This window comes from Myotis daubentonii, chromosome 3 (genome assembly GCF_963259705.1).
Source record: "Myotis daubentonii chromosome 3, mMyoDau2.1, whole genome shotgun sequence".
NCBI classification, from domain to species: domain Eukaryota; kingdom Metazoa; phylum Chordata; class Mammalia; order Chiroptera; family Vespertilionidae; genus Myotis; species Myotis daubentonii.
Genome location: NC_081842.1, coordinates 216559831 through 216574645, shown reverse-complemented (window position 1 = coordinate 216574645; position 14815 = coordinate 216559831). Strand labels below are relative to the sequence as shown.

General features: G+C 59.3%; 1 protein-coding gene across 9 annotated transcripts in view; it reads left to right on the top strand.

Moving 5' to 3' along the window:
• The window catches only part of CAMTA1 (calmodulin binding transcription activator 1), a 683296-nt gene that overhangs the window by 366718 nt on the left and 301763 nt on the right, over positions 1–14815 (top strand). For all 9 annotated transcript variants that reach the window (XM_059691394.1, XM_059691396.1, XM_059691393.1 and 6 more), the window contains one exon: positions 6961–7096. In XM_059691394.1, coding sequence (XP_059547377.1) covers positions 6961–7096 — 136 coding nt within the window. The remainder of the gene's footprint in view (positions 1–6960; positions 7097–14815) is intronic.

The window sequence follows — 14815 nt, the reverse complement described above, 5'->3', positions numbered from 1 at the left end:
AATCAATCTTGGCAAGACCACCCAGAGACAGATAACTATCACATGTATGTATGTACCATACATTCACAGACAAACGTAAATACACAGACAGACACACACAGAAACCCTGTACAGCAAGCATGTCAAGCTCGCAGGCCACGAGTTTGACATGCTTGCTACAGCTTCCATTAGGAAATGTTGCCAGGAAGCAGGTACCACAAACTCGCTAGTGACTAAATGACAGCTGACTCCACACTGGCAGCTGGAACACAGTAAGGTCACCTGCTCCAGTGGCTGAATGAAGCCTCCTGCTGATATCTGTGGGGAGGACTTCGAGGGTTTGTGTTGAACTTGGGGGGCACCTGAAGGCGGCTGTGGGTCAGATTTGGGGCAAGAGAGGCAGTTTGTATTCTGAGGCCCCGCCTTTTCCCTCTGTCCCAGGCGTTGCCTTCGTTCTGCCCAGAGCGTCTGCGCCCCAGAGCTGTGCTACGATATATGTCTTTGAGGGACAGAGCAAGGGTGCAAGTTTCTCCTCAGAGTTTGGGGGTATATTTGTCCGTCCTCAGAGTCTAGGTTGGTTATGATTTAAAGTTATCCGTGTTTTGCATAAGTGCAGACGAACTGTCCTCCCAGCTTCATGGTGTTTAGTGTCGGCAGTGTCTGCGCCAGATACGGAGGGGTCTGAGGGGACTTGGGCTGCTCTCAGTTATGCTTCTGGAACCGGACAGTCCGTGGGTCCGGGCTGCCTGTCAGTACCTGAGCCAATTCAGCAGAGACGGTGTGGAATCATATGAGCGTTTATTCCAGTCCTGCCGGCAGTGTGGGGGAGCAGCAGGTCACCCACAACAGTCCGCTCTGCCCCCACCACGAGCGCTGCTTCTAGTGAGGAGGACAGATCACATGGGAAGTCGGCCAAAGGGACGCCAAATGGGCAGTCCGCGGGTAAGCAGGCCGGAGACTGCAAAGGCCTGCGGGGACGCAGAGGGCTGGGGGGACGCAAAGGGCTGGAGGCTCTGGTTTCATCAACAAGGTTGCCGATGTTTCCATGATGATAGGCAGCTCCCGGATGGGGAGGGCGGGCCCATTTCCAGGTGAGCGCCCAGGTCCCACGTGCGACTCCCAGCCAGGTGAGCCTGTGCTTCTTTCATCAGAACAAGCAATCACGGCTAATAGGGCAGGGTGAATACTTCTTACAATTCTCGCTGGTCCCCAACTTCCTATTTCTGCCCCTATAGCCTCTGCACCTCGGAGGACTCCAGCTGTAAGTCAGGAATTGTTGATTCTCGCCCCTTTTCGTCTCTGTTCCTCAAGCTGTCTTCAAAGAATTGAGTGCCTTCTCCGAGATAATGCTCTGAGGATGACTAGCCCACCCAACCGCACTATTTTGCATTTGCCGTTTTGTGTAGTGGGGAGAAAGTGTTCTAAGGTGGAGAGGAAAGATGTCTCCGGTCTGGAACCTCAGGGTTCAGGGCAGGGCGCCCTTGAAAAGTCTGCACCAAGCATTCCACAGAGGCCTCCGGGCCTCTCCTTTCTGAGGCTGTTTCACTTCAGACCAGTTCACCTTACGGGGCAAGCCTCCACCCCTGTTCCTGTCAGCCCCGAGTGTCAGCTGCAGCTCAGCCGCTCCCTGGTCATCTGCGGGCGGCCTGGAGGGTTCCTGGCCATCGGTCTCCTCGGTGAGGGGGTGAGGGGCATTCTCCAGGGCCTCGGGCTTGTTCATAATTACAGAATTATCACGGGTGGGAGTACCTCCCTTACAAGGCCCCTGTGAGGGGGCTGTGAAGGGCCTTTCATTTTTAAGTGCCTCTTTAAATTTGGTGGGATCGTCTGAGAGTGAAGCTAAAGGCTTTGTAATTTAAAAGATCTGCTGCTGCCCAGGGGACATGAGCTCGCTGGTGGGGGTCCCAGACGTATCTGCAAAGGACCCTGCCTGGAACGGCCGGGAGCTGGCAAAGCCTGCAGAGGGGGCCTCGCTGTCCGCCCGGGGCTTCTGGATCCACTTCCTGCTCTCAGCACCCACGTGAGCAGCCTGCCTGTCCTGGGCCAAAGGGTCAGGCCGGAGTGCCCTCTAACGCTCACAGGGGAGGGGGTTAGGACAGCGGGGGCTGTAAGCTGTAGATCAGGGGTCCTCAAACTTCTTAAACAGGGGGCCAGTTCACTGTCCCTCAGACATTCCACACATGCGCACTGCAGGCCCGGGACGAGTCGGCTGCTAAGCAGGACAGGCAGCGGCGGCAAAAACACCCGGTGGGCCGGATAAACGTTTTCGGCGGGCCGCATGTGGCCCGCGGGCCGTAGTTTGAGGACGCCTGCTGTAGATGATGGTGGAACCCAGGCTGTCGCAGGGGATGGTGAGAAAAGCGTTGCCTGGATCCGCGCACGGGAGGAGAAGGTGGTGCAGTGAGGTTTATTCGTGACGCGAAGTCAAAGGAGCGCCTCTCCCCAGTTTCCATTGTCCCATCTCTGTCCGTCCCCCATAGAAAGTCCAGCCCTGTCCTCCGCAAGGCCCAGACAAAGGCCAATAGCTAGGGATTCTGTTTCCTATTAAAGCTTAGTCTTTTTGGAGCTCACATGGTCTGCAGGCCCAGGCTGCTGAGAGAGAGAGAGAGAGAGAGAGAGAGAGAGAGAGAGAGAGAGAGAGAGAGAGATTCTTTGTTCCCCTGGGATTTTAACCAGGAACTCTCTCTACATAACCAATCATCTTCCCAAGCTCTCGGAAACTTCCCACTCTCTGGCCAATGATTTCTTCCCAGGTGAGACTGACCGGCCTCTGTGGTCAGGCACCTCCCTGAGCCATCCACCTCCATGGACCATGTGCTCGCTCCCCCTGTGCTGTGTCCCCTCCCCTGTGACCTGCGGAGGGACCTGTGGCTCCCTGGAGGGGTGTGGAGCACACAGGCCGTGCCCCCAGCCGCCTTGCCCCACATGCCTGGCTCCCTCGCTCGGTCACTAACGGTTCACGAGCTGCGGTAGCAGAGGTGCTGGGAGCTCAGATGTGCTGAGGAGGTGGGGCCGGATTTCCGCAAGGGGCGTGGATGTTGGATGTGGACTTTAGTTCTGAGTCTGATTCCTGTTCTTTCATCTTCCTGAAGGCATTCCCCAAGGCTACATTCCTTTGAATCCGCTTTTCGCCTCTGTCTTTCCACTGGCACCAGTAAGACAGTTGTCTAGGATGAGAGCTCTCTAGAAAAAATGGGTTTTCTTTTAAATGTAGTGAATCCAAAGGGTCACTGTCTGACCACTGATGAGTAGGGTCATATATGAACCTCAGTAAGGACTCAGACCAACACGCCATTTCATGGCTTAACTATGGACACTAGAGGCGTCTGGAAAGGAGATACGAAGAGGCAGCCCTTTCACAAGATCCAGAAGTTCCCCCCTTCTAGCCCAGGAAAGAGGAGACCTTCGTCGTCACAGTGAGGAGAATGGTGGCCCGCCTGCTGTGGCTCCACAGTTGAGCATCGGCCTCTCAGTCAGGAGGTCACGGTTCGATTCCCGGTCAGGGCACAGGCCCGGGTTGCAGGCTCAGTGCCCAGTGTGGGACGTGCCGGAGGCAGCCGATCAGTGATTCCCTCTCATCATTGATGTTTCTCTCTCTCCCTCTCCCTTCCACTCTGAAATCAATAAAACATATATTTTTAAAAAGACTCTTCCTGGGCACGCTAGGCCTGACTGCCTCCGGCTCGGATAAACTGCAGGCTGAAGTGGCGCGTCGTGGGGTCCCGGGTTCTGTCTCCTCGAACACAAAGGTCAGGTCAGAGGAAGGTGGTTTCCGTGGGCCCTGCAGCTGCGCTGCTGGCTGTGGGCAGGACAGTGTTGGGGGAGTCACTGTCTCTGGGTCAGAGCAGTTCCCATGGGGGGACAGACGCCTGAAGACGCTGCCGAGGGTCTGAGCCGGGCAGGAGGGCACGGGGACGGAGCCCTGTCCTAGTTCCCAGGAAGCTGGGTGGCACTAATGCCCTGTCTCCTGCGGTGGGGGTGGGGGGGGGTGGTGGGGGGGGCGCTGGGGTCCAGGCTTCCTTGCCCCCTCTCAGGAGTGTCTTCCTTCCTGTTTGGAGGGGCCGCGATAAGCGCAGAGCCATCTAGAGGGTCAGATGTGTTCCTTTGCTTAGCCCTTAGGCCAGGAGTGGGGAACGTCCACCCGCCGGCCATATAAGATCTGAGAAATCACTTGGTCTGGACCCCTCAAGGCGTTAGGGGTGAGTCAGTTAAATGTTTGACCAAATATAGCAGGCTCATTTTTTTGTTTTTTCTGTTTAGCAGGCTTTTTTTGGGGGGGGGGTGTCAATCCTCACCAGAGGGTATTTTTCTATTGATTTTCTTTTTTTTCTTTCTTTCTTTCTTTTTTTTTTTAGAGAGAAAGGGGGAAGGAGGAGAGAGAGAGAGAGAGAGAGAGAGAGAGAAAAATATCGATGTGAGAGAGACACATCGATTGGTTGCCTCCTATATGCGCCCTGACCAGGGCCCAGGATCAAGCCTGCAACCGAGGTACATGCCCTTCGCTGGAAACGAATCTGGGACCTTCAGTCCGCAGGCTGATGCTCTATCCACAGAGCCAAACTGGCCAGGGCTGGCAGGTTAATTTTTAAGCTGTTAATTTTGTGTGGCCCTTGAATAATATTATAAACTAGAGGCCCGGTGCACGACATTGTGCATTGGGACGGGTGGGCGGGGGAGGTCCCTCAGCCCGGCCTGCGCCCTCTTGCAGTCCGGAAGCCCTCAGGGGATGTCCGCCTGCTCACCTGGGATCAGGCCTAAGCTGGCAGTCAGATATCGCTCTCACAGTCTGGGACCCCTCGCTCCTTACCACCTGCCTGCAGCGGAGAGGCTTCTGCCACTGCCGCTGTGCTCGCCAGCTGTGAGCCCAGCTCAGGGCTTCTGGTTGAGCAGCGTGCCCCCTGTGGGAGCACACTGACCACCAGGGGGCAGCTCCTGCGTTGAGTGTCTGCCCCCTGGTGGTCAGTGTGCATCATAGCAACCAGTCATTCTGCTGTTCGGTCGAATTGCATATTGGCCTTTTATTATACAGGATTACTATATAGGATACCCACATGGCAGGAAACAGGTTCACACCCCTGCCCTAGGCAGTGGCTATAGCACAGCAGTTGCACTTGGGGCCCCTCTCCTGAGACTTGGTGGGGCGGGAGCTCACAGGGCTCTGGAGCTGGGCAGGGACCGAGGGCAGGGCTGACACTGTGGAGGCGGCACTGTGGGCCCAATAGTCCAGCTCACCTGCCACCTGGACGTGGAAGGGAACTGGGAGGTTTCCAGGCGCCCTGTGGGCGTGACACAGAGCCGTCAGGTGACAGCCTGTGACAACACGGAGGTCTTCCCAGTCATTTTAGTCCTGCAGACTTAGGGAGGAAACCCAAACCCACCCAAACCCACTGCGCGGGGATCGGGGACTGGAGTGTTGGGGCCTGTGATTCCCCAGGGACCCGTGCTTAGCCCTCACCTCGCTGAGGGACACAGCGGCTGGGCGGGAACCACAGTTAGCTGCGGTTGCGGTCGCCCCGGCCTGGGTGTTTTCCCCTACAGACCATGGGATGGTGAGCCCTCGATAGCCGGTGTTCTGTGCCAGGTGGTGAGATGGCCCCAGAGCAGAACGGGGTGGAGGCTGCTGACCCGGGCAGGAAGGAGGGCTGGTGGCTCTCTCCCTCCGCCCCTGGTGCTGGCGGGAACCTGAGCCACCTGCCCTGGGGGGTGACAGGACCGCGCTGGCCTCATGCGTGCTGGGAATCACACTGTGCTGACTTTTCGGTGCAGAGCAACACGGAGATGGCCACACGGGGTGGGGGGCGGGGGGTGGGGAGGGAGGGGGGACGCTGAGGTGGGGTGGGGTGTGATGTGCTGTTAGTGTCAGGGGCGTCTTCCTGAGGGCCTGGCCCACCCCCACCCTCTATCCTGCTGCCTCCGGAGAAGGTTAGCTCCTCCCGTGGGTGTTTCCAAACCAGAATCTGCAGCAGCTGCCCCTGTGGGGTCCTAGGTAAGCCTCCCGCGCCCTGTGGTGGATGAGTGGCTTCTTTTAGAGAAATCAAGGTTCTTTTTATTTGTGCTTTTTATTTATTTATAATATTTTTATTGATTTCAAAGAGGAAGGGAGAGAGAGAGAGAGAGAGAGAGAGAGAGAGAGAGAGATATCAATGAGAGAGAATCATTGATCGGCTGCCTCCTGTACGCCCCCCACTGGGGATCAAGCCCGCAACCTGGGCATGTGCCCTGACCAGGAATGGAACTCTGGCCTCCTGGTCCATAGGTGGACTCTCAACCACTGAGCCGTGCCAGCGGGGCTCTTTGTACTTTTTAATGGCATAAGAATGGTCATCCCACTCCTAGCCCTGAGCGAAGGGACAACTCTTTCCCTCAGATTCGGTGGTTGTGGACCCGATAGGCAGTTTCCCAGGAGGTTGCTGGGTCCCCTGAGAGCTGGAGCCCAGATGGGGAAGGGTCGGCACTCAGCTCGCCAGGGAGAAGGGATGGTGCACCAGGGAGAAGGGATGGCTCCTCGCACCAGCTGGGCTGATGCAGCCATGAATCAAGGGCCGTTGACGCAGGCGCCGAGCCTCCCGTTGGCCCCTTCCTAACACAGCCCTCCAGCGTCCGCGTCGCCTTATCTATCTCCTGATGCGGGCGATGCAGGACAGAGGAGAAAGTCTTCCCACAGGAGATAGGATGTAGCAGCCGCCTCGACGGCCCGGCTCTCGCTGCTCTCTCTCCGTTTCTCCCTCTTGTCGGGCAGAGCGCAGGCCCCAACACCGCGTATCCCGATTAGCTGGGGACGATCATTGACACTCTGCACCCATCAGGCACCAAATCCACAGCAGAGGGGGCAGTCCGGGAGCCGCGGGAAACGGTGAACCGGACGCCCCGGCAGGCGCGGGGTGTGGCTTCTCGGTGGAGACGTTCGCTGGCCGACCATGTCTCTCCGTAGACCTGTCTTCCGCTCGGCGCTCTCAGTAACGTGCCCTCTTTCGTTTGCAGACCGCAGAATGGCTCCATGATCCTCTACAACAGGAAGAAGGTGAAGTACAGGAAAGACGGGTACTGCTGGAAGAAGAGGAAAGATGGGAAAACCACCCGCGAGGACCACATGAAGCTGAAGGTCCAGGGAGTGGAGGTAAAGAGCCAAGGGCCCTCCTGGGCCTCTTATGTCCTGGCCGCGGGGCCGCAAGGCCAGGCACCTGTGTCGAAAGTACTTTTGTTCCTTTCCTTTTCTCCTCCCTTCTTACCCTCCGGTCTCCGTTCACTGTTTACACAAAACTGGATTTAGCTGAAGCTCCTGCGACCCGGAGCCATTGGTGTGGGTAGGGAGTGGCGAGGGGTGCAGAGTGGGGTGTGGGGCTGAGGGCGGAGCTGCCTGGGTGCACTGAGCAGTGCAGGGGCTGGGGGAGGAGCTACATCAGGAATCTCCCATGGGGTGGGGGGCTTCACTCCCTCTACTGACACCCCCTCTGCTTCCCTCTGGCTGTCGCGGGGAGCTCCCTCAGATAAGTCGAGGGGCTAAGGTGCTCCGGGTTGTGGCAGGGCAGGGGGGCGGGGCTGGGGCGGTGAGCCCTGCAGAAAGCATCGGGGTCTCCTGCAAACTTCCTCTGGGTCCTGGCGAGATGGGGGCCGTCTGGCTTCCTTGCTATTGTTTTTGTCCACACTTGCTCACCTGGGCAGCCGTGGGCACATCCCTGGCCCCTCTTGCCCGGGTGTGAGGGCCGAGCCAGGGCCACAGCGCCAGAGGAAAGGACATGGACCAGATGCACCGTGGCCACTCGGCAGCGAGCGCCACCTCTCTGCACCTTGTGGGCCCTTGTGAAGGGTCTTCCCTGGGAGGTGGCAGGGCTGTCTTGGGCCAGGAGCTGGGGAGCTGCCTGGGACCCACCTGGTGTTCAGAGTGGCCAGGGAGAGGGCCCCGTGGGGTCCCTGGCATATGGGGTTGCCAGCGTGTGGGGTCCGCTGGCATGTGAGGTCTGCTAGCATGTGGGGTCCACTGGCATGTGAGGTCCGCCAGCGTGTGGGGTCCGCGAGGTGCCAGGATTGACTGGCAGGACCATCGGCCCCGAGAGCTCAGCGGCCCCTCCATGCTGACGCTCTTGGTGACGCACGTGTCATTACGCCTTTTCTATATGAATCGTGTACTTTTCGGGATGTTAAAAGTAGCATCCGCTGGCTTTTATTAATTAGCCCACAGAGAGAGGGAACTTCGTTGTGTGTTTTTTAAACACCTGATAACAATGCTTTCTGGTGATGACAAAGAAAAGGTCTGAGATGAGAAATGCAGGTCTGGACCGGCTCAGGGACACGCCTGGCGATTGTACACACAACTTAGCCTTTGCTGCCCTGGTCCCCCCCCCCCCTCCCCGCAAGCGATAGGGAGAGGAGAGGCTAGGGGTACTGGGTCCCAGGGAATTTGCAGTGAAACCCGGGCAAACGGCCCCCGTGCCGGAGGTCTCAGTGGCACTAACGCAGGCGCCCCTGGTGGCAGGTGACAAGGTGGGGTGCTCCTCGAGACACGACAGTGAGCGGCTGAGGGAGCAAAGCCCAGCGTTCATTCTCCCCTCGGCTGGACGTTAGCATCCCCGCTGACGGAAGCAGAATGGTGGCTTTTAGGCCATAGTTACGTTCGGAGTCATTGTGGCTCTTGCACCGGAGGTCTAACGTGTACATACATGTGGCGTGTGGACCCTCAGGACACGGAGGAAGGACGCAGAGGGCCGCGAGGGGTTGCCCGGACTCTCGGTGCGGTGTGAGCGGGCGGGAGGACCGGCAGGGGAGCGTCCTTCCCACGGGGAATTGCACTGTGCGTGGACTTGAGCTTTCTGTCTCCCGAGAGGAGGGGCTTCCCGGTTGGGACCCTGCTTTCTCCTGTGGATTCAGTCAGGCGGTTCCCATCGACTCAGCGCCCGTGTCCTGCCAGGCGCCGTGCCAGCCGCTACCTGACGGCTGGGGAGGCAGCGGCCTGGGGGGCCTGGCGGCCGTGATTTTCCGCCACCCGAGCTGCCTCTTCGGTTCAAGGGCGCGATAAAGACGTCAGGGTGAACCGTTTATCGCAGCCCGTGCTGTAAGCCTCCCCGCAGCCAGGCGGGCGGGCCCTGCCCCGCACTGCCCGGCTGTCCGCTCCTTGTGTGCGCGGAGGCTGCCAGGTCCTCCCAGCTCCGCTCCGAGGCGCATCGATTTCCCGGGGAGGCCCAGGAGGGGCCGCCTCTGAAGCCGATGCGCCGTTAGGTCCTTGATGAGTTGTCTTGTCTGTGAGCCAAGGAGAAGCCGGCTCGATAAGGTTCCGGGATGACACAGGTTGGCAGGAGGAGAAAGGTGGGTGTGCTGGCGCCGTCTCCTGAGATGAAATCGCAGCGTGCCTGAAGGCGGCCCTGCCCACACGCGGATCTGTGCTGCCTGTCAGGGGCCGGGGGGAGGGGGGTCGGGTCCCCAGGGAGCAGAGGGCGCCTCTAGGTGTCCTCTGCCTCCTGGTGGCCGCTTCTGGTCCGAGGAGCGGAGGTGCTCGCTGCTCCTGGGCCGAGCGGGAAGAGGAAGTTTCGAGCTCACGGTGCTTTTCTCTGCCCCAGACGCTTGCAGCTTCCTCACCCCTCTCCCCGGAGAGTGAGCGTCAGGCCTGGGCCAGCTCTGGGCCGCCCGCCTCCCGGCTGCCCGGCTGCGGGGCCCCCGCTACAGAGCGGAGCCACGCGTTTAGATCAGTGACAGCCACAGGCTAACGGCTCTCCCAGGTGCACCATCTCCTTCAACCCTCCGCAGCCCTAGCTGCTCTGGCTCAGTGGATAGAGCATTGGCCTGAGGACTGAAGGGTCCCGGGTTCGATTCATGATCAAGGGCATGCACCTGGGTTGTAAGGCTCGATCCCTGACACCCAAGCCGCAGTCCAGGTGCATGTGGGAGGCAACCAATGGACGTGCCTCTCTCACATTGATGTTTCTCTCTCTCCCTCCCTCCCTTCCGCTCTCTCTAAAATTCAATGGAAAAATATCTTGAGTGAGGATAAGCGCTTTTTATACCCATTTCACAGAGGAAGAGACTGAGCCTCAGAGAGGGTTTCTCTTGCCCCACATCCCACCCCAAATCTGCGTGGCGCTGGGACTGAGCCGGGCGCCTGGTACTCAGATGCGAACGCTGGCCAGACATCAGCTGCCCCGGGCCTCACTCAGGCGGGACTGTGGTCCTTCCAGACCAGTCAGCACCTGCCCTCATTCGTGAGCAGCTGTCCACAGGTGTGGTGTGTGCTGAGGACGCAGTGACGTCCCCAACCCTCAGATCGCGTGGGGGACAAAGTGCCCAGCATGCAGCTCTGACGCAGGTGATGAGGCCTGTGAGGGAGAAGCACAGGCCCCAGCGGGGCACTAGGAGGGGTACCCGGGCCGACGTGGCCTGAGGAAGTGGCATAAACATAGGGAACGAGGAGTGTGTGGGGTCGGGCAGTAACGGGCTGGGTGGGAAGTGGCTGGGCACTGACTGAGGCTGCAGTACAGTCGCTGACGTGATTTAAAGCGGCAGGTGCCTGCCTGGCGCCGTGTCAGTCCCTCTCCAGCCCCATCAGGCACGCATCCGCCTCCTGGGTCAGAGCTGCTGCTGCTCCCACCGCACGGCCAGCTCCGCCCACATCCTGCCTTTGGAGCCACGAGGTGGTCATTGTGGTGAGCTGACAGCCTTCCCCACCGGGCGGCTCTGCGGTGGACGGAAGCCCAGCCTGGCCATCTGCGGGCAGAAGTGCCGGCCACCCTGTCCGATTGGAGTTCTCAGCCGTGAAGAGCTGAGTTTTGCTGAGCTGACGCCCGAGAGCTCCGAGCCCACGGCAAGCGCAGAAGTGAGGTTGTTTCGGAGTCAGCCTCATTAGGGCTGGTGTTCTTTATTTGGACACTTAGGCCGCACGTTACAAAGGAAAAAACACCTCTTTTAAAAGTAGGAGTGATATTGTAGTTGCGGCTTTAGGAATTAACAGGCCATGAAATAACTGGCTGCTCGTGGCAGTGCCGGACCACTTCCGCTCTGCTGGCAGCCCCGAGGTAAATAGGCACAGTGCTTCAGCTGATGGGAGAATATTTAAAGCAGGGGTCCTCAAACTACGGCCCGCGGGCCACATGCGGCCCGCCGGAAACATTTATTTTTTTACTTCAAAATAAGATATGTGCAGTGTGCGTAGGAATTTGTTCATAGTTTTTTTTAAAACTATAATCCGGCCCTCCAACGGTCTGAGGGACAGTGAACTGGCCCCGTTTAAAAAGTTTGAGGACCCCTGATTTAAAGCATCCAGCCACACACACCCTCCACACACACCAGCCACACGCACCCTCCACATGCACCAGCCACATGCACCAGCCACACGTACCCTCCGCACGGCACTAGCCACACGCACCCTCCACATGGCACCAGCCACACGCACCAGCCACACGCACCAGCCACACGTACCCTCCATACGGCACCAGCCACAGGCACCCTCCATACGGCACCAGCCACACGCACCCTCCACATGGCACCAGCCACACGCACCAGCCACACCCACCCACCACATGCACCAGCCACACGCACCCACCACAAGCACCAGCCACACGCACCAGCCACTTGTACGCGTGGTGCCCACATCAAAGTGGGAAAGAGCACTGAGCACATGAGGAGGAAGGTGGCGGGTGGAAGACCCGAGCCCGAGGCTCACGGGGGGCAGATGAGGCTGCAGGCCGCATGGTGCGCTTTTAAACAGAATACGTGGTTCTGCTTGTCCTAAGCCGCGTGCATGTGTTTCTTCACGCCGCTCCCCTGCAGGCTCGCCAGCCTGTGGCACGCACAGCAGTCCTTGCTCAGCGTCTGCACGGGGACCGTGTGAGCCTGGTCGCTCCGCACCTCCCAGGGCGTCTTCCCTGGTCTCCAGCCAGAGTAACCCCCGGCCCCCCTTCCCCGCCCGTGAGCACCCCCCACTCCATCTGCACCTTTATTTCTTTTGTAAAAAAAATATATTTTTATTGATTTTTAGATCAGAGAGGAAGGGAGAGGAATAGAGAGATAGAAACATCGATGAGAGAGAATTGATTCTGCACGTCCCACACTGGGATCGAGCCCACCATGTGCCCTGACCAGGAATTGAACTGTGACCTCCTGGTCGACCTCAGCCCCTGAGCCCCACCGGCCGGCCCTCTGTACCTTCCTTAAGGAAGGGTCCTCCGCCACCCGGCCAGCTCTGTCAGCCCGTGAGCGCACACTGAGGCGGAGGCCTGGGCGGGGAGCCTAGCTGCCTGTCAGGTGCAGGACTGAGAGGCAAGTGGAGCACAGCGTCGAGCTCGAAAACGGACAGAAACGTAAGCTGGTGTTTCAGTGGACGTTGACGCCACACGCGACAGAGCCTTGGAGTTCAGAAAAAGCGTGTTTCCCCCGAGGACAGGCCTGGGTAGGTCGCCATGGGAACTTGCTCTGAGCAGTGACTGGCTGAGCCTTCACCGGCACCCTGTCCTCTGAGCCTTCACCGGCACCCTGTCCTCTGAGCCTTCACCGGCACCCTGTCCTCTGAGCCTTCACCGGCACCCTGTCCTCTGAGCCTTCACCGGCACCCTGTCCTCTGAGCCTTCACCGGCACCCTGTCCTCTGAGCCTGCCCGGCCCCGCGGTTAGTCCTGGCCACGTGTGTATCCCCACTGGCTGCACATCCGGGACTTGGACCAGGTCTTTGATCTCTAGTCCCCGCCTGGTGTCGAGCCTGGGGAGCCAGTGTGGGGTCCTGTGGCGGCGCCGGGGGAGCGGCCATCCTGGGGTGGCACCACGGAGGAACCCCCGGGTGCCCCCTGACTCACTCTCCCACATGATTGTGCCGCATTCTGCTGGGACGCTGCCACAGTAAACTAATCTCGTGTTACCCGGATGTGCTTGGGAAGAATCAGTTCGGGAACTCAAATCCATGGTCTTTCTGTAATTTCTCATTACTCAGCTTCCCCGGTGACATGTCCCTGCCACTTCGTGTAATTACAATGTTAATCAATAGCGTCAGCGGCCACCGTCTGCGGCGGGCGGCATAGCAGCCTCTGTTAGCGGCGTAGCAGCCCCTCTGCTCGTGCCACTGAGCCCACGGAGGCCTGGTGTGTGGGCGGGGGGTGCTTCTCCTGCTCAAGGTCCCCCTTCTCTGACCACCCTTTATTGAGCACCCACTGAATACCTGGCCTGTGCCCACACTCTCCCTGCATGGTCTCATTCAGTGACTGGCAGCATCTTTGCTGGGGAGGGACCGTCGCATCCTCACTTTTGCAGAAGACATAACTCATTTCCGGGAAGTTAAGAAGTGTGTCCAACGACACTCGCCGGTTAGTAGCGGAGCCAAGAGGCCACCCAGATGCCCAGTGTCCTCATCCCGAACACCCAGCCCCCAGGAGAGGTGTCCTGAGGCCGTGGCGTGCTGGGAATAAAAGGGCGAAGGCGGCTCTGTGCCCCAGGTGTGAGTCTGGGTAAGGTCCGGGACAGGCTAGGAAGGTCTTTAGTGGGAGGGCCGGCCCCCTTCTGGTCACCAGGTCGCCCTTCCTTATACCCCAGCCAGTCAGAGGGGAAGAGTCCCACCACATGCTCCCCCAGCCCGGGAGCCTGCTCCCCTGCCACCAGGGGCTGCAGGGAGAAGATGGGGAGCTCCTGGCCGCCCCTCAGTGGGTGCGAGCATGATCCCCTGCACCTGCCACCTGCCCACCTTCAGGCCCGCCCCCTCGGCTCTGATGCGCCCAGGCCCTCCAGAGTCTCTGATATTCCCACTTGGGCAAGGGCGGGGGACCCCTTGTCCGCCAGGGGCCGTGTGGGTATTTATGACATCATTTGCTTAATGGACACTTACGTCACTGTGGGAAAGCTCTTGGTGTATTGAATTTCAAGTCCCGCCTGCAGTTGCCTCGGCAGGGCCAGGCCAAGTGATTTGGGGGCCTTACATGGCGGGCCTCACACGCATGGGTCTTACACAGCAGGGGCCTCACACGTGTGGGCCTCACACAGCAGGGGCCTCACACATGTGGGCCTCACACAGCAGGGGCCTCACACGTGTGGGCCTCACACAGCAGGGGCCTCACACATGTGGGCCTCACACAGCAGGGGCCTCACACGTGTGGGCCTCACACAGCAGGGGCCTCACACATGTGGGCCTCACACAGCAGGGGCCTCACACGTGTGGGCCTCACACAGCAGGCCTTACACTGTGAGGGCCTTACACAGCAGGGCCTAACATGGCAGGGGCCTTACATGCACAGGCCTTACACGGCGGGGGCCTTAACACGCGTGGGCCTTACACAGCAGGGCCTAACATGGCAGGGGCCTTACATGCACGGGCCTTACACATGTGGGCCAGTCATTCCTGCCCTGACCAAGGGGAATGGGCTGCATTCATCTGCTGCTGCCATGAGTTGTGCTGAGGCTGTAGCTCCCAGCTCCCAGCTCCCAGGACCCGCCCCGGGGGTGAGGACTGTGTGCTCACTCTCCCTGCAGAGATTTCAGGTTTAGTGTGTGCACACAAGTATGCACACAGGCATGCACACAGGCACCCACACACACGTGGGACAAAGTGCCAGGTGCACTTGAGTTTCAGGTGGACAGTAACTGTTGTTCAGGACCGAGTGTCCCTGTGGTGTGGAGACACTGGCACTCAGGCAGCGTCTGAAGCCCCCTCCCTGGCTGCCCGCTTCCCGCCGCAGCCTCGGCCGGCAGAGCAGGCTCCGTGGACTCTTTGCCGACCGTCCAGCCGCCCCCTGAGCACAGAGGCTGCCAGGTGGCGTTTAGTAAGGATGACAAGTCCGAACGCCTTAGGGGGACATTTCGAAGGTATCGGCGTCTGATAGCTCAAGTGGGACAGTGCTCCATGCGTCTTTCTCTTTCCACCCGAGTAGACAGCT